The sequence below is a fragment of the Hemicordylus capensis genome, chromosome 9, assembly GCF_027244095.1.
Source record: "Hemicordylus capensis ecotype Gifberg chromosome 9, rHemCap1.1.pri, whole genome shotgun sequence".
NCBI classification, from domain to species: Eukaryota; Metazoa; Chordata; class Lepidosauria; order Squamata; family Cordylidae; genus Hemicordylus; species Hemicordylus capensis.
Genome location: NC_069665.1, coordinates 28,372,963 through 28,397,410, shown reverse-complemented (window position 1 = coordinate 28,397,410; position 24,448 = coordinate 28,372,963). Strand labels below are relative to the sequence as shown.

Genomic DNA, 24,448 nt, shown 5'->3' with positions numbered 1-24,448 from the left:
CCATGGTTTCAGGCTGGAGTCTATTGCTGAAGGCAATAGAAGAAAAATAGAAAATCTGAAAGAGGCCACTGATGAGGTGAGAAAAATGAAATTTCACAGTTCACGATTCTTCTTGACCAAAGAAGACCGTTTACGAGGAGCTGCTTGGATGAACATCCTGCATCTCCAGAGCCGCTTTTTAGTAGCCCTGACTTTGGAGAGCTCGACATTTTTTCCATCGCAGAGGTGTGAGCTGAACACGGTTTCTGTGCCATTTCGTGGAAGAATGCCGTGTGCTGCCAAATGAAACACTGGAGAGTGAAGCGGTCCACAGGGCCAAGTCATACCACCACAGACAGCTCAGGTACCTGGCACGGGAGAGATAGATTGAAAGAACCAAAGCTCAGGGCACAGCCTGTTCCCCAAGGATGCTCCCAAATTCTGTACCTGTTGCTGGTAAATCACTGCCCTCATCTTGGCCTACTGGGCATGCCTGGTCAAAAACGCTGTTAATGCAAATGGCTAGAGTTCAGGCTGCACATTTCAGGCTTCAGTACCTTTCCTGGGGCCTCCGGAAAGCAAATCTCTTGCTTCTAATGCATTGCCAATGCACAGGCAGGCATGCACTTAAGAGAACGTCCTCTTCCTTATGAGCATCGTCCCCCATTGAGATCATCCGGAGAGGTCTGTCTGCAGTTGCCAACAGCCGCTGAAATAAGAGCCTCCCCATCTCTGACACCTTTTTAAAAGTCTCTAAAGTCACATTTATTCACCCAAGCTTCTTAACTAGCATTGTGGTTTTCAATTGTTTTAAGGTTTTAACTTTTATGTTGGTATAAACCAGCTAGAGACATAAGTTTGAGGCGGTGTACAAATACAATACATTAATAAATATTACAGCACCAGGGAGTAAGCAGATTCTATTTCACATTCTGCACCCGGGCTCTTTCCAGACTACCCGCTACAACAGCAGTAAAATGCTTCGGCTTGGCAGCTCACATTCAAAACGTCAATAAAGGGTTGTCGCTGTTTATTGCGCAAAGCCACCAGCAGGGGGAGCAGCCTTTTCTAGCTTGCGCAAAACTCCTACAACAGGAAAATACGGCTTTTTTCTTTTTGCTTTTCTTTTCTTTTTTGCAACACACATGCGACGTTTTAAGATTGTAACACAGCAATAAAACCAGAAAGGCGGCATCGGAAATGTGAACGGCACCTTGCTGGCAGCTCACGGTCTGTGATGTGGAAACACAGGCTGTACAGAAGCATGCTTAATGGACACCTAGTGACACTGTTGTTGTGGGTAATCTGGAAAGCACCCTGTTGAAGTATATTTTGAATTCCTGAGTTTAAGACACTTACGTTTTCCTAATGTATCTTTAACGGAAGGATGGGCAGGGTCTTCTGTTATCAGAACCCGGAAGTCCCCTAACCTGAGCCAAATGCAGCTCAGGAACAACATAAGGAAACCGCTGCTGGATCAGGCCAAGGGCCATCCAGTCCAGGATCCTGCCTCACAGAGTGGCCAATCAAGCAGGGGGAAGAAGGAAACCTCCCCATTGCCTTGGTGACCCTTAGCAGCTTCTGTTCAGGGACATGACCCTCAGAATCTGATCAATGTCTATAGCCACCAAGCTAGGAGACAGGCAGAGTCAACATCACCTGCTACATCCCATGAACCCTGCACTGGGATAACCTGCATATACAAGGACAAATCTACACCCAAGCTCAGGGCTTTGAATTTTATTTTATTTTTTAAGTCTAAAGCTAACCAGAAGAGCTGTACAACAGCCTGGCCAAAGGAAACCAAATATTCTTATCTTACAGGTTTTATTCTTTACTTGCAGTTTTATTTGCTATTGTGAAACTACCGCAAGTTCCTCTGCTCCATGAATTTGTTTTTTTATAGCTACGTGAGCTAGTTTGTCACATCTTGTGGCAGGGAGTTCCACCAGTAAATTGTCCATAGGAAGACGTGCTTTATTTGGTCTAGCCTACCAATCTGTTCCACTGGTTTCTCTCTTTTCTAGATCTTCAAACTTTTCAATCAGCTTTCACTCATTTTCTTCTTAGTCATCTTATTTGTGGAGAGGAGAGGGGCGAAAATAAGAGGAAGTGAAAGCAGCAGGGTGGTAAAAACCCGCCCTCCGCCCGCCACCACACACACACTGTCTCACTGGACAAAGGCAGGCCCAATATTTAAACAAAAGCTGTAAAGATATTTAGGAACATCTGGACCCAAGCTGAGCCATACAGCTGTGTTCCATCAGATACAAACTGCTGAGCATTACAAAATAGTGTTGAGCCAGACAATAAATAAGTTGTCCATCCCGGAACATAGGAAGCTGCCATATACTGAGTCAGACCATTGTTCCATTTAGCTAAGTATTGTCTGCACTGACTGGCAGTGGCTTCTCCAGGGCTGCAGGCAGGTGTCTTTCTCAGCCCTACCTGGAGATGCTGCCAGAGATTAAACCTGGGTTTTTCTTGCTCTTCCACTAAGCTATGGCCCCATTCCCTAAGGGGAATAACTTACAGCACTCACATGTCACCCAGCCAAATACACCAAGTTCCTTCCATAAGAAACTAAGACAGGTTCAGTCCCCAAATGATTATACCAGGTGCTATTAATGCGCAACTGAACCAGGTTGAAGAGGATGAGATTTTTTTTATTTTTTAAATACAGTGGGCTGTTCCAGGATGGTCCAGCAGATTAAACACACCACCTGGTGGACAAATGCAAATCAGTGCAAATCAGTAGAAGCTATGTGCATTTTTCTGGGAGTGGGGTCCCTCGAAAGTAATGGCACTGGCTTCCCAGTAAATGTCCCTGGGATCAGGCTGTGCGAGCAGTTATTTGAAAATTGGAAGTTCAGTTTCTGTGGGTCCTTCTGCACTGAAACGTGAAACTTTCTTATCCCAATTGTCTGCTTGTTTTCTTCAACCGCTCTTCATTTCCAGGAATGTGTTAGCACAATGTCAGCTTTTGCATGCTTCACCTGGAGAGACTATGGCATTTACTTCCAAATAAGTATGCACAAATCAGACAACAACAACACTCCAAACAGGTAACAACCTTAAAACCGAAATTGAGGCTGCAGGATGCATGGTAATCTTTTGCTGCTTTTAGTTTTGTTTTAAGTAATTACATTACTTAAATTGTTGTTAGCCATTTGGGGCATCTCATTGCGAGGGGAAAGCAGGACGAATAAAACTTCTGTCTAGCAAGTCACACAGCTGGCCCCTAGGTTGCATGATTTTATTATTATTAAAGGTATTTATATGCCACTTTTCAGCAAAAAAGAGAGAGAGCTCTCAACACAGTTTATACAGAAACAAGAATGAAATGGCTTCCTCTCTGCTGACACTGTATCTTAACCCAAGTTGTTAGGCTCAAGTTGTTATGTTTTTCTGCTGTTTTTCTTCCTACAAACACTGTATGAAAATGTTTGTCTTCTCAACAGAAACACAGTTAAAGCAAACACACAAAGAGAAATGCACAGCCAAATCTACAGTTAGCGTCTTCTGTGACCGACACTTGTCTGTAAGCCTCTCACAGTGCTCTCCACCAGTCCAGATGTGTACGTGCAGGGGACCCAGGGAGTGACAAGCAGATGCTCAGAAGCACCTTTCCCTCCCATTAATGAAGCTTGGTCCAGACTGCAAAACAACGGGCGAGAGAAGGAACCCTTCGCCCTGGCTGCTCATTCTTTCACAATTAATCAATCATATCTTTTAGAAAAGTGATTCTAGAACACGCATAAGCAGAGTGTTTAAAAAGAGGAAGCAGCAGGAACATAGGAAGATGCTGTATACGGAGTCAGACCCTTGGTCCATCTAGCTCAGTATGGTCTACCCAGACTGGCAGCAGCTACTCCAAGGTTGCAGGCAGGAGTCCTTCTCAGCCCTATCTGGAGATGCTGCTAAGGAGGGAACTTGGAACCTTCTGCTGCATGCAAAGCAGATGCTCTCTAGGGGATGTACTAACAGAAGGACAGGCAATACCCACTGAAAAGCCCTAGACACTGGGGATCTTCTGCAGGCAAGCAAGCAAGCAGATGCTCTTCCCAGGGAAGCCCCGTATCTCATGGCGCTCACAGGCCATCTCCCATTCAAAGGCAAACCAGGACGGACCCTGCTTAGCATAGGGGACAATTCATGCTTGCAACCACAAGACCAGCTCTAGGAGAGGAGAGGCAAGAATAGCAGTCTGCGCACGCGCGCCGCGCTGACAGCCGCTTCCAAGAGACGCAGCTATGAGGGGGAAAGAGCACCTTCCGGGTTTCTTGTGGCCGCCGCCATTTGCGGGAAGGCAGCGTACTCTAAAGAACGGAAAAGGAAAAAGAATAAACGATGCATTTGCAAAATTTTCTATAGCAGGACTGGGACAATTTCTTCTTAAGCCGCTGCCCCTCGCGGATTGCAGGGTAAATCCGGGTGCCCCCCCCCCGCCGCCCCCTCTCCTGCAGCGAATGCCGTCGCTTAGCTCCCCTTAGGAACCCGTCGCCGCCCACCCATCCCGCATCCCCTTGGGAGTCCACTCCGCGCATGCGTGGCCGCCTATCCCCCGCCCCACCCGGCTCCGAGGGCCGGCCCAATCGCGCGACGCGCAGGCGCGGTGCGGCCGAGGCGGCTGGCTTCCTGGGGCTCGCGCGCTTGCCTCTCGCGGCAGCGGCTGCGGTGTCGGCTCCGCTTTACGCGGCCTTCCCCCCTTCGGCGGGCCCTGAGCGGGCCGGGCGGCCCTCGACCCAGGCCTCGGCATGCGTCGCCCCGAGCTGTCGTCGGCCGATGGGACCGAGGCGAGGGTGAGTCTGTGAGGGACGGAGGGGAGGGGGAGGAGACCGGGAGAGGCCACGCCCACCCGCCGGGGCCACGCCCATCCGCCAGCCTAGGCCACGCCTCTGCACCCCGCCACGTGCCTTGCCCGCAGCTTCTCTTCCTCCCCACTTTTCCTTCGCATAGCAGTGTGGCCCGGGGGCTACCCCAGGGCTTCTCAGACTTGGCTCCCCCATATGGCTAGACTACAACTCCCATGATCCCAGGCCATTGGGACTGGCTGATGGGAGTTGTTGTAGTCCAGCAACATCGGGTGACATTGGAAAGCTGCTGTGTACTGAGCAAGACCCTTGGTCCATTTGGTTCAGTATTGTCTACCCAGGCTGGCAGTGGCTTCTCCAAGGTTGCAGGCAGGAGTTTCTCTCTCAGCCCTGTCTTGGAGATGCTGCCAGGGAGGGAACTTGGGACCTTCTGCTCTTCCCAGAGCAGCTCCATCCCCTGAGGGGAATCTCTTCCAGTGCGCTCACTTCCAGTCTTCCATTCAGATGCAACCAGGGTGGAACCCACTTAGCTAAGGGGACAAGTCATGCTTGCTACCACAAGACCAGCTCAGCTCCATAGACCAGCTCTCATAGACCATGTAGATTCCCATTCAAATGCAAACCAGGGTGGATCCTGCTTATCAAAGGGAACCATGCATGCTTGCCACCACAAGACCAGCTCTCCTCTCCGGTGAGAGGAGTTTGAGAACCCATGGGCTAGAGCAAGGCTGCTCAGTTTTCGTCCTCCAGCTGCTGTCGGACTACAGTGCCTATCATCCCCAGCCTCAGTGACCCATGATCAGGGTGATGGGATCTGTAGTCCCAACAATAGCTGGAGGGTTGAAGGCGTGCTGCCCTGGTCTGGAGGTCTGGGTTCGAGTTTCTGCAGTTGCTGTGCCTCAGCCTACCTTGAAGGGTGCGTGTAGGGTAGGGTTACCAGCAGTCCCTTATTCCAGCCCCAGTTTGTCTGTCCCTTACAGGACACCATTTGCCCCTAATTAATTAACTAATAATTAATAATGGGAAGCGCCTATGGCTCAGAACCAACTAGTTATTTTCATTGATAACAAAATAAAGATGACGATCATGATCATTGTGCTCAGATGGTGTAGGGGCTCAAGTGGGCTCTGCTTCCCTTAAAGGAGTCCTCCCCACCCCCCAGCCGGGCCCCATACATTACCCCCTGCAGGCTGCGAATGGCCATCTCCCATGATGGCGGGGGGACCGAGCAGAATATTCGGCTTCAACCAGAGCTTCACACTGGCTTCCATCAACCCTCAGTGCAGGTCCCTGATTTCCAGTGGCGTTTCCAGGAGTTCCAGTGAACAGGTCCCGGACAAGCGAATGCTAGTGGTGTGCATAGAACCAGCATCTGCCAGTTAGAAGGTGTGGGTTAAGGAGAGATGGAACCGGTGCAGCAAGGAGGTACGCTTCTGCCCTGCCGGAATGTTTTAAAAGACAGCACTTTTAGGCAGGGGAAATGTGGTGGGAGGGGTAACAGCACCGTCCCCCATCCTAAAAGGTATCCCCACCACCACCTCCGAACCGACTGAACTGCCAGACATTCGAACCGGTTCGGAGGCCCGAAAAACCAATTCGTGCACATCCCTCGAGAATGGTGAGTCTTATCCCAGCCCTCCGGCTGTGTGCCCTCTTTGCATTTGTGGGACCTACGTTTGGGGGAAAGCTGGGTTTAATCAACTCAGTATTGGGGATAACTGGCTTTCCGTTCTGATATGTCTCCACTGAAATAATTTAATTCCACCTTGCACAGAAAAACTGATCCTGAGAGCCAGGAACGGATGCTTTTGTTGGCTGCAGTCTTTCCAGCAGAGGAGCTAAAGAACATTGTCATTGATTTAATTCATTAGTTTCAGCTTTAAGAGACATTGCTTGTGGAGCTGCCTTACCCTCCGTCAGGCCATTGGTCCTTTGAGGTCGACGCTGTCTCTTCTGACTAGCAGTCACTCTCTAACATCTATCCCAGCCCTGCTATTTCCATTTTTTTTTTTAAATTGGCAATGCCAGGGTTGAGCCTGGGACCTTCTGCATGCAGTGCCCATTTTCTACCTCTCAGCTCCCCAATTGTCTCTTTCCCCCTGCTGTCGCTCAGAGATCATCTTTCCCTTCCAGGCACACTAGCTTTTGAGATGATTTAAGCAGGCTGGAGACTAAATAAGAACTCTAAGGTAGCATTGGTAATTGATTTAAAATGAGATCTCCATGCAGCCTGTGGTAGCCCTTGATTTCCCTCTGCACAGCGCTTGTTGGGAACTTTAGAATATGAGTGTTCTTTTAAAAAAATAGGACTAGTCCTTTTGGTTGTGAAGAGAGTCTGAAAACTTCACCACAAAATCACTGTCATTTTCCCCACAAGCATTTGACCTAATCAAAGCAACAACAAATATCTATATACCGCTTTCCAACAGAATTTTCCAAAGCGGAAACCACTGTATGGCAAGAGGCAGAGACAACCATAGGCAGTTTGGATTCTTATCTCGGGTACAAAGAGCTCTGGCTCGCTTGACATCCTTGTTTCCGGCTGTTCAACACGATGACTCTTGATGGGATAAACGTGAGTGGCATCTAAAAACCTTTGGCAGAAAAGTCCAGTAGGTTGGCAGAATTTCGGAGTGAACCATTGGGTGAGTTGTGAGTGCTCTTACTTGGACTTGGATCTCAAGGAGTGGGCACTTGGAACAAGCAGTTCTTTCACACCAAAGAGCCGCCTCGTGCTGGACTGAATCTGCTCAGCTAGCTCCCGCTGCTAACTGGGCAAAGATTCTCTTATATTTACCAGGGGAGCTCAACTGAACTCATCCAGTCCCAGCACATTATCCCTCCAGTGGCTGTTGCTGGTGTCTACCGTGTGTGTTTCGATGGCAAGCCCTTTAGAGGCATCTTTTTCCTTTTTCTATGTAGACCAGTGGCCCCTCTAATTATTTTTTCCCCATCTCTGTGTGGCATGTGTTTTGTTCTGGGCGCCAGTATCAAGGCAGTCTGTGCGCACATGTGCATTCAGAGTGGGGCCTTCCTGATTCAGCTTGAGCGGGATCTAAAATGAACTGAGCGGACTTTTTTCTTTTTAAGCTTGTGAGTGCACGCTTGTGCACACGCCTTAGAGGGAACACTGATGTAGACCACTTTGAAAAATTATCCTTAATCATAATAATTGGTCCAACAGGCCTAGTATTGTCTACTCCAGACAACACAGGAAGCCGCCTTCTAGCGAATCAGACCCTTGGTCCATCTAGCTCAGTACGCTCTACAGTTCTCCAAGGTGTTAGATACATTCCCAGCCCTACCTGGAGATGCCGCCGGGGACCTTCTGCCTACAAAGAAGATGCTTTGCCACAGAGTGATGGCCTCTCCTTAAAATTCTGATAAGCTGTCTTTCTGTCTTTCACTTATGAAATTAGACTTGTTAAGTCCGACCATATCCAGCCCAATGCTGCTTGCTCTGGCCAGCAGCATCTCCTCGAGGTTAGTTGCAGGCAGGGCTTCTTCCCCAGTCCTACATCGCTGAGGTCCATTAACTGGAAATGCCAGGTTTTTCCACCTACCGCCTACTACATGCAAGCCATGTGCTCTACCACAGAGGAATGGCCTCTTCCTAGTGCATTCAGCCATCGCACAGCTCAGCAACTCAGTATGCAGCGTGCAAAAGCATGGCAAATGTTCTTAAAAGAGCGGTTGCAATGCACACACATCGTAAGGAAATCTGTGTCATATTCTTTTGCATTAACCTCGTGGAATTGGGGGGTGGGATGCCGGTGGGTCCCTCCAACGCCTTTACCAGCCACCTACGAGATTCCCATAAACCTGTTCCCATGCTTATGAGACCAGTGCACGCTGCAGTTGGGGAGCAGATGGGCTGCAAAACTTTGACAGCAGATCAGATGGCGCGTGTTGGCTTAAGGAAATTAGACACATACCATAGAGGAGGGGATAAAAAGCCCCCGGGGCGGATAGCCAACCTTGCCTGGAAGGCAGAAATCCTTCCACCTCCAAATATGGAGGGATGTGCTCTGCTCCAGAAAATATTCAGCTGCTCTCTGTCTGTCTGTCTACTTCAGTCCTTGGAAAATGGGGCAGCGGGGAGAATACTGATCAACTGTTGACAGCTAGAGTGGTGTAGCCAAGAGAAAGGAATAGCAAATAATTCCAAATATTGTTAAGGACGTCCGTTCGGTAGAGATAGAATTAAATATATATGGCCTGTGCAGCCAGATGAGATCGGAGAGTCTGATCAGCATTTCCGCCATGCGAATGGTGGATGTTCCCAGCACAATCGACGGCAGGTAATAGTTGCTTGTTGTAGCGGGAGGGAGAAAGTCTTCTGTAAGGGAAGCAGATAAGGGAGCTCTAGATAAGGGTGGTGTATCTGTTTGGGTGCCCCATCTGCCCATTCATTCCTCTGATGTTTTTAAACTTGCATACTAGTGGCAGGGGAGACACCTTGTATTGTAATTAGTTACCAAATCCTCTGTGTGTGTGTGTGTGTGCGCACACACGCACAGAATTGGCCTTTCTGGACTGGCTTGTGTAATCCTAACCAGAGCCACTCAGCAACGTAGGTAGCTCCCTTGCTCCTCACGAATTAGCTCAGGGAGCTGCTGTTTACTGAGTCAGAACCTTGGGCCATCTAGCGCAGTATTGTCCACACAGACTGGCAATGGCTCTCCAAGGTTTCAGGCAGGAGTCTATCCCAGCCCTACCTGGAGTTGCTGTGGCTTGAACTGGAGCCCTTCTGCATGCAAGCAGATGCTCTGCCACTGAGCCATGATCACCTCAGTAGGTACCTAAGTAGCTGTCTTATGCTAAGTCAGACCCTTACATAGGAAGCTGCCTTATACCAAGTCATCTAGCTCAGTGCTCTTTACACTGACTGGCAGCAGCTCTCCAGGTTTCCAGGCAGGAGTCTCTCCCAGCCCTACTTGGAGATGCTGCCAGGGTATGAACCTGCAACCTTCTGCATGCAAAGTGGATGCCTTGCCACTCAGCGAAGGGCCCCGTTCCCAAGATGTGTGGAGGTACCGTTGAGCAGTTCACGCCCATTGTGAGATCTGGTTTCATAGTCCCATGACCACCCTTAAGTGTCACAGCCAGGACATTCCACCCTCCTTTCTCGTGAGTAGCGAGGGCCATGGACCTGTGTGTGGCTTTTCTTTCTTTTTGTTTGTTTGTTGTCATCCTTTGTTGGAAGAAGAAAGTGCACGATGAAAGAAAGTTGCAGAGGTGAGATACGTTAAAACCGCAAGAGGTATGAAAAGGAGCAGCCGGCATAATTTATAATAAGAATTAATCATCATAAAATCACTGATTTTCCTAGAGCACAGTTAGTGATCTAAAAGGTGAGCTTTCACGTAAGCCATGTAACTTCCGGAGCACTTTGAATACTCGGTTGCAGAAAACCCATCATTAGCCGCGGCGGAGCAACTGTGACCTTGAGTGTGGTCTACACGGAATAAATAATTGAATTGTGGGGGGCGGTAATTGGGCACTTAAGTTGAGCCTGCTGCAGCTGCTGCTTCCCCACAGATGGGCCTTCCTTGAAATACAGACCTGTGCTGTGAAACAACCGCTTGGGCTGGCTTTCTTCCGAAAGAGAAGATGCTGACTCCCTAGTAAGCGCAGCCAGTTTCCCGTGAGATTTTTAAATATAAGGTGTCTTAACGACAGCCTTGTTTGCATTGTCAGTTTTTTATTACTGTGTTCACGATGACCGCATGCAGGGCACTCTGGATCCTGCTGTTCTGTGAACCTGACTTCTTTGGGGCTAATGCTCTGTTTTGTGGACCTCAAGGACTCGCCTCTCTGGAGCGACTGCAAGCTGATAGCGTATAAGGCAGTTTCATATGTTCTGTTTGGTGCCACTTTCCTTGCTTGCTTCAAGCCACTCCCGAAAGCCTGCCTTTTATCACGAAGCCTTCGGCACAACCCTCCAATTTCCATAGCAGGCTTAAGTGCATGTCACTGAGATGTATTTCGGCTTGCCCCATGCTCTGCTTACCCCTTTCTCGGTCATCTCCCCAGATGTCGGATCTCAGATTTTAAGTCCCTTGCGGCAAGGGCCTGTCTTGTTCTTTGTAAACTGCAATGCATGTTATGGTGCCATATACATGAAAATAACAGTAACCGTGCCTAACCATGGTTTAAGTATTAAGGCTTATCCAGCATTAAGGAAAACAAACCCTGGTTAAGCGCTGTTCTCATGGAGCCCAGAAATATGTATTGCAAACGGCTATTTTGCTACTGCCTTCTAGGACAGTCTTATGTAGCTGGATTTAGTCTGTTGTGTTCAATTAATCCATTATCTTTTATTTTTCTTCATTTTGTTTCGCGCCGGGCGGCAGTCAAGTGGTGATAGCTTATTCCACAGCTGAATGTGCCAGTTTTTTAGCTTAACAAAGTTGTTGTCTGGAAAATTTCCTGGGAAGGGAGTTAAATAGTAGACTGACATCACAGAGAAAGCCTTATCCCCAGTCATCACCTTCCTGACTTCCGAAGGAAGTTGTCCTCCTTGAAGAGGTACCCATGAAAATCTTGGTGGCTTGAAGGGGTTTTTTTAATAGGATCAGGACATCTGTTAGATCCTTAGGTCCCAAGCTGTTTGTGGATTCAAAGATCAACCCTGGCATTTTGAATCATTACCAGGAACATGCAGGAGATCAGTCAAAATGTTTTAACTCTGATAGTGTACATTTTTGTGTGGTCAGTTCAAGTCAGGTGTGGCTGTATTGTGCACCACTTGAGGCTTCCAAATAGTCTTCAAAGGCAGCCACCCCATACAGTGTATATTTGTGTTTGTGCCTTGTGACGTTGCTCTCTGAAAGAGGAATATGGAGCAGACAGCTGGTCAGCACAGTGGAACAGATGGGCAGGGCAAATGGTTTGAGTCTGAGGTTTCCTGAAACAGCTGATCGCTGATAATGTCTTTCATTAACAGCGACCTCTATTCAGGAGAACGGCCTCCCCCTTCCCACGCCTCTTCTTTTTCCTCGAGGTTCACCGTTTCATCCCAAGGCGGAGGAGAAACCTAGAGGTTTGGACTTGCTAAGCAACTCAAGAGGTCAGAAGGGAAGTCCTCTCCAGATTCACCCAGGTTTTCGTCTTCTCCCGACCCGTGGTGCCTCCTCCACCACCAACAGTGACTTGCTCTTCATTATAGCCTTGGCACTACCGTTGTGACTAATGAGTGGCTTTATTATGTCTGTGCAGGTTACATCAAACATGGCTACGTGCATCTTGAAGGCCCGAGGGAACAGCAAGATGTCAGAGTAACGCTCACGCTCCTTGTCAGGTACGTGTTCGTTCTGGATCCTCCGGAGGCGCAGGGCGGGTCGCAGAGAGCAATGCAAACACTTAAATGCCTTTATGCTTCTGACGGCGAGCCTTTTGGCCCAAAGTGAGCTTTCTTCAGAATTGTGAGAACAAAGCGGGAGATGAAAGCGCGATGGCTTTCGACAAGCCACAACAGAATGCCTTGAAGTGCCACTGTGAGGAGGCTCCGCCATCCAGCAAACAGTTTGTATGCCGTGACTAAGCACGTAGGGCTGGCACATAGAAACCGGTGGCATGGAGAGCCCCACTGAATTCGCACAGCAACCTCCTGCTCTCAAATGACCCCTCAGTGCGATATTTAGTAGCCGCTGGGCTGAAATGCGTGTGAGTTGTGCCTTCTTTTTCATTCTAAGATGGCCTGGAGTTTAGGCACACAAACGTCTAGCGGAACTGTGAGAAGTCCCCATTATTCAAAGACTGTTGGCTTGATCAGTCTTTCTGTGCTTCTATCTTGAACCGTGATAAACGGAGTTGTCTGTACGGATAACACGTTGAGGCCGCTGTCGTGACTGCTTCTAAACCCCCTAGCTTCTTGTGACCTGCGTTTCTGCCTTTGTGAATCAAATTACAAAACTCACTTGCTAAGCAGTCCGTAGGGGCAAGCGCCTCACTCTGTGCTGTATAGAGTTGGTGTGCAGTTGTGGCTGAGACGATTGAGCTACGAATTGGGAAGTCCCCGATTTGCATCTTGCCTCTGGGTGCACTCACTCGGAGATGTTAGGGAAACCACGCCTTCTCCCTGCTATACGGTGATAATTCTGACCTGTGTTTCAGGGTGGTGGTTCAAATTATATTAAGATGGTGCGGGCGTTGAACGTTCCTGCTGCGTTTATTTTGATTTCAGTCTTTGTTTTGTGTTGACACAGTTCAGAATGCAAACGGTTTGTTTATAGTAACTTTTCTAGGCTGCTTTTCTGCCAGCTGACCTTCAGAGTGGCTTGCAATTAAACAAAGTGAGAAAACAACATTACAGAATTAAAACACTTAACTCAGGAGTAGCATATCAAAGCCCCAGGGAAGCAAGAGCACCCAGCAAGCAACTTGGCTGAGGCTAAACCGCTACTGAGATCGTCCACAACCTGGGTGCCTCTTCAGAAAGGCCCTGTCCCGTGCCATCACCAACCACACTTCCAAAGGTAGCGAGACATGGAACGAGGCCTCAGCTGAAGAGCTTAAAAAGCAGGCAGCCTCGCCTCATCTGGGATAAAGTGGTCCTTCAGATACCCTGGGCTCCAAGCCCTGTAGGCCTTTAGAGCTGATAATCAACACTTTGAAGTGTGGAGACTGCAAGGAACCATTGTGATCTGTCTGAAAGATTTGTGGTTTGAGAGTGATGCATTTGCCTGTACTGTGTGCCTCTCCAGAGAGTGATGCATGAATTAAGGGTTTCCCCCACCCCTAGCATTTGCAAGTATTTCCTGGCATTAAGTGACGCCCGCATATGCAATCCCCTGTTTTTGGTTTTGTTTTAGTTTTCCCCTTCCAGTTGGCTTTGGCCGGTTAGGTTCTTGGCAAGCAGCATAGGTGCTACCTTTAGAAAAATGAAACAAAACAGAACTCGAGATCTGATGTTGAGAAACACCCTGTGGATTAAACTGAATTGTGTGCCGAAAATGAGAACACCTCTCATTCTCACCCTGGCTTTTACGTTCTTGCTTTTCAGGCAATAAGGGTTATTACTCTTCTTGCTTTGCCAGCTCATAAGCATGAGGCATTGATGGCACCATTTGGATTAATGTTAATGTTGCAAGTGAAACTTTATGGCTGGGGATAAAATAATACAGGCTGCTGAGAGGGTGGCCTTTATTCAGTTGTCTAACGAAGCTATAAATGCAGTTTTGCCATATGTTCTTGCAACACTTAACCAGGCATCATTGAGGTAACTCAGACTTGATGCCAAGCCATGGCTTGATATTGATGTTCCATCCTGGCTGGCAGGGCAAGCTTAAGCCATAACATGCCAGTGTGGATGAAATTGCAAACCATAGTAAGTCAGCTGCTGTGAGCAGATTTTTGTACTGGAGTCTTCTACTCATTTGACACTCCTCAGCCAATCAGGATATCAGTTAGGGATGTGCAGAACTGGTTCGATGGCAAACCGGACTGCCGCGAACCGGGCCGGTTCGAGCTTTGAATATCTGCGGTTTGGTCCGAATTCGGACCAAACCGCACCAACTGGTCTGTGCACACCCCTAATATCAGCTACACCACATAAGAACATAAGAAAAGCTCTGCTGGATCAGTCCAAGGCCCATCCAGTCCAGCATCCTGCCCCACACAATGGCCAACTAGATACATTCGGGAATCCCGCAAATAGGGAAAGATGGGAACTGTCCCCTCCCATTGGTGTTCCCTAGCACCTGGTGTTCAAGGTCATGCCCCCTCCCCACAATACAGTGGTTAGTAGCCATTGATAGCTCTGTCCAACATGGATTTGTCCAGTCCCCTTTTAAAATGGTCTATATTGGTGGCCATCCACACATCTGGTGGCAGCAAATTCCATAGTTTAACTGCATGTTGTATAAAGAAGTCCTTCTTTATGACTGTCTTGCATCTCCCAGCGTTTAGCTTCAACGCATGACCCCTGATTCTAATATTACAAGAGAAGGAGAAAAATATTTTTCTTTAATCACTTTATCTGCGCTGCATGTAATTGTATACACCTCTATCCTGTACCCCCTTATCTACCTTCTTTCTAAACTGAAAATGCCCAGATGTTGTAATCTTTCCTCATAAGGGAGCTGCTCCAACCCCATGATCATTTGGGCCACCCTTTTCTACACCTTTTCTAGCTCTGTATTGCAGCACCAGTGGACTGGTGTATTGGTAGAGTGAAATCTGGGAAGAGATGGCTTATTCTGACATTCAGGGAATCTGAACGTCAGATTCAGATCTTAACTGGAAGCATCTTCCCCCTAAACATCTTTAAGGTGGTCAGCCTGGATATTGAAGGTTAATATTTTGAGTGAAGTCAAAAACAGTGAATAGATTGGTAAACATGCATTTGAAGCTTCATTGCTGGATACAGGAAAGGGAAGCAACCTTTAGTGTTCAGGGTGGAAAACAAGAGGTCATCTGCTCAGATACCGCCAAATCAATGTGCTGCTTTCAGGTTGCTGTCTGGCATGGTCCTTAAGAGCCCCAAATCAATAGAGATTTGAGGACTGAATGCTCTTCTAGGGTTTCATGCTATTCCTGGTACTTTCAGGGGTCGACTGCAGCCTGTTCATAATAATGCTTTGATTTACTCTGTAGGTAGACTCACTGGAACCTCCTTCCTGCTCCAGTTTGATTTAATGAGGCAATATGTGTTTAGATGGGGCTCGAGACACCAAATGCCTAGTTCAAAGAAAGAAAGAAAGAACCTTTTCCAAAACCTGTATGTGTCATGAGAGGAGTGCAAAATGAGAACTAGCAGGATGCATAAAAACCAGCATTTGTTTTTTTTAGTGGCTGACACCCTAACACTGCGTTTATGCCACTTTATACACGTGCAGCTCTAGCATCCCTAGCTTTGAAGCACGGGGGCTCACATGCAAGTGGGCAACTTTTGACGCACCCCCAGAAGTACTCTGTGTGACCCGTAAATAGTTCATTGAGGGTCACATGGCAGACATTAGATTGTGAAGCGTCGGGGAAATCCAAGGTCTGTTCTGTTCTAAAAAAAAAAGGTGCGTTTTAAACCCCAAAATAAATTTCACTGTCCCCGGTGGAGCTTAATCCTTGTTTAGGATTGCAGCTGTAAAAGTACTTGACCATTATTTTGCAATGCTTTGGCTAGTTCACATGATCAGAAATTGGGTCGTGTCTTAGCTACCCAAGTTCGGAAGCTGTACGTCCTCCCATTTTGTGATCGTGTGCGAGTGAAATGCAAGGTAAGAGGCGGGGAAAGTGATCACCCACTGTGAGTCAGCTGGGTGGGAGGGCTTTCCCCCTGCCTCATTGAAAGAGCTGGATGCAGTTGCTGGGTAGGATGGCACCCTCCTATCAAGGACCAAATGCATGAGTAGCAAGGAGAGCATCTGTCACCAACATTAAATTGCTGGATAAAAGTGCCAAGTACCACTCCTTGCAAAGATCTTCCTGCTGTGGTGCCTAGAGTCGCTTTCGGGGCCCCTTTTTGCTGAGTCATCGTGTAAATCGAGATACTCTTTTGCTGTGTCTACTTTAGTGGCTATCTGTACTCACCAGCCCCACATGGGACCGATTGCCTGTTCTCTTCTTCTCTGGCTACACAGATCTGAATGTAATAATCTGACTTAGCATTGATAGTTTTGTTCTTCACACCATGAGCCTCAACAGCATCCAATACGACAGCATGAAGATTTGGCTGCCCACCAGCCAAGCACTTATTAAAACAAGACCGTTTGGAAAAATCCATTGTTTGCCCTCTCTCTGCCGTCCTTCAGTGTAACCTCTATGATCAGACCCACTTACAGCCCTTCATAACGGGCCTGACATTTGCTGTCAAAGTGCCTCCGTTCATTGCTGCCATCGCGTTTTCCTGCAGGGCTCGACCAGAAAACCATGCAGTCATCTGGGCATAGGTTCCGCGATCTCGAGCATCATCCTCTGCTTGCGGAAAATGACAGCTACGACTCGTCCTCGCCGTCCGAGGCCGACATGGCCGACAGGGTTTGGTTCATCCGCGATGGCTGCGGGATGGTCTGCGCGGTGATGACATGGCTCCTCGTGGTTTATGCGGACTTTGTAGTCACCTTTGTCATGCTGCTGCCTTCCAAAGACTTCTGGTACTCCCTGATCAATGGGGTCCTCTTCAACTGCCTGGCCGTGCTTGCGTTGTCCTCCCACCTGAGAACGATGCTGACCGATCCCGTGAGTAAGAACGTTCCCCTCAGTTGGCTTGCCATCTCCTGTGCCTTTTTGGGGCCAGTAGAGCATTCACTGAAGGCAAGAATGATTTGGCATTTTGGTGGTTCCACAAAGAATGTCTTGGTGAGACTGGAATCCAGAACTATGCTGAACAAGGAAAGACAATGGCCTGCTTCACACAGTTGTTTGAATTTAAGTTTAATGTGAGTTGCCAACATTAGAGTGAGTGTGTGAACCCTCAGCAAGGCAGTTCATAACCCAAGATTTTATTTATTTATTTTATTTATTGTTAAATGTATACCTTGCCTTTCATTAAGAAAATCCCAAGGTGGATGAATGAAGATGAATCTGAGATTCCCACCTTATTTATTTATTTATTTATTCATTCATTCATTCAATTTATATACCGCCCTTCCTGAAGTGACTCAAGGCAGTTTACTTTAAAATTTAAAACACAGAATAAAACAAAATCGAGAAAAATTTAAACCAGATTAAATCTCATTAAAATTAAGGTTAAAACTAGAAGAGATGAGGCTCTTAAAGGCTCTCCTGGAGGCCTCCAAGGAAGACGGTCCTTTTATACTCATGGGGAGCATGTTCCATAACCCAGAGGCGGCAACTAAGAAGGCCCGATCCCAGGTTGCCACCAGATGAACTGGTGGCACCCAAAGATGGACCCCTCCTGATTATCTTAATGAGTGGTGGGGATCTTGTAGAGAAAGGTGCTCTCTCGGGCAACCCAGACCTAAGTCATTCAGGGAGTTAAAGGTAATAACCAGCACTTTGTACTTTGCTGGAAACATATCGGCAGCCAATACAACTGTTTAAGAACAGGCATAATGTGGTCTCTCTGGGATACCCCAGAGACCAATTTGGCTGCTGCATTTTGAACTAACTGAAGTTTCCAAACTACGCACAAAGGCAGCCCTACATAGAGCACATTGCAGTAGTCCAACCTGGAGGTTACCGGCTGATCCACCACTGTCTTCAGGTCGTTCTCCTCAAGGAATGGGCAGAGTTGTTGAATCAATCACAGCTGGTAGAAAGCGCTCCTGGCCACAGCCTCAACCTGAGACACTGACCCCAGCTACGAACCTGTTCTTTCTGGAAGGGTGTCACCCCATCCATGTTTGAACCCCAAACCATGTGTGAATATCCTATACTTTGGCATGGGTTCACATAATATCATCATAATTAATAGGTTTAACCCACATAAAACCTAGATTCAGATAATGGTATGAACTAGGCCAGTGAGTTTCCCACAAAATAATAAGCCAGTTCACACCATCATGAATGAAGTAGGACAAACATCTAGCTTCAGGAGTTGTGTGCACTCCCGGTTTTCAATCACATGCTAGCAAAAACCTAGGAAGCAGGGTGGCAGAGTGACTGTCTGTGAAAGAGAAGCTCGGGAGGATGGCTTTTCCTCCTGCCTCATTAAACTGCTGGGTATCAGTGCTGGGTAGGATGGCGCCTAACTACCCAGCTCCTGGCCAGCAGACTATGACTTCCTCCTCCTCCGACCTCGTAGTTTGGAAACGGACAACTAAAAATCAGATGTGTGTACAGCTTCCGAACCTGGGTAGGATGCTTGACCTACCCCATTAACAACCGTGTGAACTGGCTTGTAGACTGTTCAGCACATTTCTGGCGAAGTCTTTCCAGTGATGGCTCAAGACCTCCGCACTCCTGAGGCAGGGCGCCAAATGCCTCTCCCCTTGCACCTTCCTCCCCCTCTTTTTCTCTAAAGCACAGGGCAGCAAGGTGCCTTTCTGCCACACTGGCGTCCCAATAATCTGCCGCCTCCCTTCGCCTCACAGAAAGGCCGCCCCGAGTCTTTCCTTATAACTTTACCAGCTTCTCCAGCACTCCTATGTTGTCTCCAGCAACTGCAGTGCCTCCTCTCGTGAGTGATGGGGGACCCCTCGCTCAGCAGCAGAGCATATGCATTGCATTGCATGAAGCCCCCAGGGATCTGCTTTCTGTCCTGTGCATGGCAGAATCATACGCATACTCCTAGTAATTGGGCACTGTCTGTCTTTCCCCTTGAAATGCCTTAGGGGGCTGTTCCCAAAGGAAACGCCACACAAGAGTACATGGAAAACCTGCAGCTGAAGCCAGGCGAGGTGATCTACAAGTGTCCAAAGTGCTGCAGCATTAAGCCGGAACGCGCCCACCATTGCAGGTACGGCCTCTTGCCCCCTTTACGGTGTCCGGCCTTGATTCCACACAGTTGCTTCTACCCAGGTTTTCCTCCTACCTTGCTTCCACACAACCAAAAATTGGGAGCACACACAGCTCCCAAACCCGGGTAGAACACAGTTTTTGATTGTGTGAATGTCCTCATCGTGTAACTTTTATCTTTCCTTTCTCCTTCCCTTAGTATTTGCAAGAGATGTATCCGGAAGATGGATCACCACTGCCCGTGGGTCAACAACTGTGTCGGGGAGAGAAACCAGAGGTTTTTTGTGCTGTTTACTGTGAGTAGGAAATCTTTTCCCCCCGAGATTGAGAATTTCTCCGGCTGAACTGATAGTGGGAGTAAAGCTACAAATTGTGGCGTACAGGGGTCCACAATTCTTCTAGTCACACTCGCCATTGTAAATGTCCCATCACTCTCTGGTGGAGGTAATGAGAGGTGGCCTAGCCTGTTTCTCTAGCTTCGAACTGGGGAAGAGGACAGAATTGTTCCTGCACATTGCAGCAAAGATGCCCACTCACTTCTCCAGGTTTGCAGCCGGAGGGGAGGAAACAAGGATCATTCTCATGGTTGTGCTGTTGCCTTCCTACTTACAGGCTTCCCCATGGAGTCTGGCTGACCAATGGAGAGAGGAGAGCTGGTCTTGGGGTAGCAAGCATGACTTGTCCCCTTAGCTAAGCAGGGTCCACCCTGGTTGCATATGAAAGGGAGACTAGAAGTGTGAGCACTGTAAGATATTCCCCTCAGGGGATGGAGCTGCTCTGGGAAGAGCAGAAGGTTCCAAGTTCCGTCCCTGGCAGCATCTCCAAGATAAGGCTGAGAGAGATTCTTGCCTGCAAGCTTGGAGAAGCCGCTGCCAGTCTATGAAGACAATACTGAGCTAGATAGACCAATGGTCTGACTCAGTATATTTCAGCTTCCTATGTTCCTTCCTATGAGATGGTCCTGAACTAGAAACAAGGATATTTGCTTTCTGACGTGGCACGGTAGTGGGCACTTCAGAGATCTGAAGAAGTAAAATCCCATTGGGCTTAATGGGCCCATCTCAAATATTCTGTTTAGATTCTGGCCATGGCGTGTTTGAAAACTAACAGGAAGAGATGTTTGTATCTGTCTGAGTCATGGGGCTGTGCCTTCCAAAACCGATTTTCAAATCTTCCTCTTGCTTCCAGATGTACATAGCTCTAATTTCAGCTCATGCACTCATCCTGTGTGGGTTTCAGTTCTTCTCCTGCGTCAGAGGGCAGTGGATTGGTAAGGATACACTTGAGTTCCTTTTGTAATATTGCCCGTGGTTGATTTTATTATTATTAAGCATATACAATTCACTTTTCTGTTTTGGAGTTACCTCTTGCCTGTGTGCTTGTGGCAACTGAGTTCTGGGTTCAAGTCCATCCTCTGTTTTCAGAATGCAGTGACTTCTCCCCACCCGTGACGGTGATCCTGCTGATCTTCTTGTGCCTTGAGGGTTTTCTGTTCCTTACGTTTACCGCAGTCATGTTTGGTACCCAGATCCACTCAATATGCAACGACGAAACGGTAAGATTTGCACATTCTCCTTGTCACTGTGTTTCGAACCCTGCCAGGGTCTGGTGGGCTTCGTGCCTGAATGGGGATTTGAACTTGGGTCTCCCACATGCCCAATGCTCCCTGCACTACGCTCTGCTGAGATGTTGGCTTCTTTGTTTACAGTGACCGATGTGTCGCAAAAGACTTTTGCTGTGCTGTGTGCATTTTTAAATGGCTGTCTCTGCATTTTGCAATTTTGCATTTGTTTTTGTACACAGCTTTGGAATACTTAAATTAAAAGCGGAGTACAAATTTGGAAACAAGTCATGGTTAGAGCTTAGCACTTCCTCTACAGTGTGTCCCTTTAAAAATATGTTTTATATTTGCAGGAGATTGAAAGACTGAAGAGCGAGAAACCCACGTGGGAACGGCGACTACGCTGGGAGGGCATGAAATCTGTCTTTGGGGGCCAGCCCTCCTTGCTCTGGATAAACCCTTTTGCTGGATTTCGAATCAGACGGCTGATGCTGAAAGCAAAGAAAGGAGGTCCTGAGTTTTCCGTTTGAGCCTGCCAAATCATGCTGGATCTCATAAAAGATAAAGGAAAAAGAAGAAGCCAGTAGTATGTTGTATTTATGAAACATGTTGCTTGTAGCAAGCAGAATTTTATACATTTATAGCCACAGACATCTCATTAACTTCCGGAAGGGTAAACTAAAGACTACCATATATGGCTTTTGAGCAGGATAACCGAAACAAAACACAACCCCAGGCAAGGTGGACACTAAAGAAGCCAAAATATCGTCTTACTACTGTAACTTATTATTTTAGAGATCTAATTATGCATTATTTTTGTCCCTTTTTATTTGATATGTGTGTCTTTTTCTTTCTTTCTTTTTTTAAAAAAAGAGTTGACCTCTGCTGTTTTTATAAGACTGTGTACTAGAATGCATTAGTCAATCATGATACGCAAGAGTAATGCTGGAAATTATGGGCTGGGAGCAATCTTTTTTTTGTCCCTATAGTCTTCAGGAGCTGCTCAACTCCATCTTGTATATTTCTGCGCGTGAATATCTCAACAGGCCTGTGCTCTGGGACTGCATAGCAAAAAATATACAAAGCTGCTCAGTGCCCAGCATTTCTCTAGGTGCATAACAGAGTATTCCTCTTTAGGATTCCATTGCAAATGCTAAATGTGCAACAATCATGTCGCTGGCCTATCTCTCGCGCAGAGATGTGCACCATCATCAAGGGGACACCTCTTTTACCACTTGGGTGTACCTGGAGATGGCTCTTTGTTTGTATAAAGAAAGAGGGACAGAATCTTCCTGTGGAATGAATGTATTGCAGATTAGAAGTATCTCAATCCAGCCAACCATCTCTGTTGCTTCCTTGCACAAATTTTGTCACAACTAGGCTGTCGAAGTTGCTGCTCCCAAGTAAGCAGGCTTAAAGGCTTTAGTCATAGCCCATGGCCTGCCAAACACATTTCAAACATGCTTGCAGCCAGATTCTAAGCATGCTATTTAGAAGTCAGCCGTACAGGTTCCCAGAGTTGACCGCCACATTGTGACTGGCGCCACTCGGCATGCATGTGCAAGCTTTATTGTTCACGTCAGTGGCAAAGGCATCGCTGGATGCCCACAGGGGTTGCATGCGACACAGCTCCCTGGGGTAGTGGTCGGCACCACTCTTGCGTGTGTGGACCCCTCTGAGCTCCCACTCAAAGAAGGAGTTCTCAGATTGTGGCTCAGGTGTGTCTAGAACTCTGCTGCTGAGTGGCAGTCCACACAACCACCTTGGAGCCCCACCAACACCTCTGCTTTGTGAATTGTGGCTTTGCTTGCTTCGCCTGATCAGAAATGAGGTGTGCCATGTTCAGCGGGTAGAAATCTGTGTCAAGGAGGGCGCTGGAATGTTGGCAGGTTGCCGTATTCCAACCCAAACGCCTTCCAAGCTAGACAAGCAAGTTGCATATTAGCTTTTACTGTCCCTTGTGGAATGAAAGATGTGCAGTTTGAATGTGCTCTTGAATCTGCAAGTAATGAAATTTGACCTGAAGTCGGCAAGCTGTATCCTAAAGGAGAATATCATCCTCAATTGGGCTTTCCCCCCATTGGCTTTATGACCTGCCGCACAGTGATTAAAGTTGGCGCTTCAGTGTAAATCTTCAATATATGTGCCAAGAAGATTGAAACAAAAAGAAACTTTCTATTGTGAAACTTTCCTTAACTTACCCAAGTTGAGCTTTTGCTTTACCAATGGCCCCTGGCATGTACATGTTTAAGTGTCTTCCCATTTCACTGCTGGAATCCCAAGGAAGGCACATTATGTGTGGCAGATACCACCCTGGGAGTAGCTGGAGTTTTGCCTCTTTCAACCCAGCACTTCCCACAGCTGAAGAGAAAAGCCATTTGTCGGCGTATGGAGTGGCTTGCCTCTTCTACAAGAAGGGCTGCTGCACTGAAAAATGACAAAGTTCCTGCCATACATGTGCCCATCTTTTATTTTGGATTCCAGCCCATAAGTTTACTATCCAATATAAAGTTTAATGCTTTGTCTATATGCCTCTCCACGGCATCTTAGCATATAATGGACTCATTCACACGGCTGAAAACTGGATAGGAGAAGCGTCCTGCCCAATCTTGAGAGCTGTGCGCACTCCTGTTTTCTGCTGGGGGGGGTGGGTAGGAGGTGCTGGCAGTGGTTGTCAGCTAGTCTCCTGCTGGGTAGGAGAGCTTTTCTCCTGCCTCGTTCAGTAGCTTTATCATCATGTGAATGAGTTTAGTGACTTGAATCAGGTCTCACACCAGAGTATGGAAGTGCAGTCAAAGGGCCTTTCTGCACCTCCAGCTGGCACTTCAACATCAAACCAGAAGTGTGTGGAGTCAGTGTGTGGATGGGGAAGAGGCCAGGTTCAAGCTACATAGCGAGCCATCCATCCTTTCCATGTGGTAAAGGAGCAAGCATGTGCCCTTCTCCGTCACATACACACACACACACACACACACACACACACACACACAATGTGTGAGGCATGCATATGTGTGATTCCAGTTTACATCGTTCTCTTTTTGAGACGGGCTCCTGTGTGGCGAGTCCAGCTTGCATTTCACAATATGTACAAGCTGAAGGAGGAGGGATCTCATTGGCTTCTCCATCACAGGAAGGGGATCGCCGGGCCACTAAACACATGAAGCCGTCTGTCAATGCACATGTCAATAAAGCTGCTACGCCTCTGTCCCCTCGCACAGCTTGCCTCCCCCAACAACTGCCATCGAAGCACATGGTATTCACCTCAATTTTGCAGGAGCTGTGAGGGCCAGGGATGTTGAGCAAGGCCTCAAAAGATCCTGTGCAAAACAGAACCGAATTCATGCAGGTAATTCTTCAGTTCTGGATGTATTCCCAGTTCTTTGGAGCCGGTGTGCCAAAGAGAAGTGGCAAGCAATGAAATCAAACTTGACATCAATTCTGTAAATGTGGACAACTTAAGATCCTTAGCAATTTCCTTTTTGCACCTTCTGCTCTGGAGGTTGGTTATATCTGCCTTTATCACAAGACTCTTTGGACGTACGCCGTTGGGTGAACTCTACTGCTGGAACTCGACAAACCCTCTGAAGCAGCTGAATCTGTGTGTGACCCTAGCCAGTGTGTGTGGTGTGTATGGAAATGGAGTTTCTTGGCTTTTCAAACCCTTGTTCTGTTGTAATTTTTTTAAATGTAAAATAAAGGAACTAGTTGAAGCCCTCGTGTTGGCTTTGTACCT

General features: G+C 47.6%; 1 protein-coding gene across 5 annotated transcripts; it reads left to right on the top strand.

The window, feature by feature from the left end:
* Positions 1 to 4,513: 4,513 nt before the first annotated feature.
* Positions 4,514 to 24,425, top strand: ZDHHC7 (zinc finger DHHC-type palmitoyltransferase 7). 5 transcript variants are annotated; one of them, XM_053271382.1, is made up of 10 exons: positions 4,514 to 4,781; positions 6,080 to 6,218; positions 7,223 to 7,368; positions 12,015 to 12,096; positions 16,648 to 16,973; positions 19,031 to 19,155; positions 19,354 to 19,450; positions 20,343 to 20,424; positions 20,579 to 20,709; positions 21,069 to 24,425. In XM_053271382.1, the coding sequence occupies exons 5-10, from the start codon at positions 16,665 to 16,667 to the stop codon at positions 21,243 to 21,245; spliced, it is 921 nt and encodes a 306-aa protein (XP_053127357.1). In that variant the 5' UTR covers positions 4,514 to 4,781; positions 6,080 to 6,218; positions 7,223 to 7,368; positions 12,015 to 12,096; positions 16,648 to 16,664; the 3' UTR covers positions 21,246 to 24,425. The 5 variants fall into 5 exon arrangements, with proteins under 5 accessions (XP_053127357.1, XP_053127356.1, XP_053127358.1 ...); XM_053271381.1 differs by having other exon boundaries at positions 6,075 to 6,218; XM_053271383.1 differs by lacking the exon at positions 6,080 to 6,218.
* Positions 24,426 to 24,448: the final 23 nt, after the last annotated feature.

Bases quoted from the DNA above. Each gene is read 5' to 3' on its own strand.
- ZDHHC7 (XM_053271380.1), top strand. From the start codon at position 16,665: ATGCAGTCATCTGGGCATAGGTTCCGCGATCTCGAGCATCATCCTCTG. The intron at 19,451-20,342 runs GTGAGTAGGAAA...TCTTGCTTCCAG, and splicing joins GGTTTTTTGTGCTGTTTACT to ATGTACATAGCTCTAATTTC. The intron at 20,425-20,578 runs GTAAGGATACAC...CTCTGTTTTCAG, and splicing joins CGTCAGAGGGCAGTGGATTG to AATGCAGTGACTTCTCCCCA.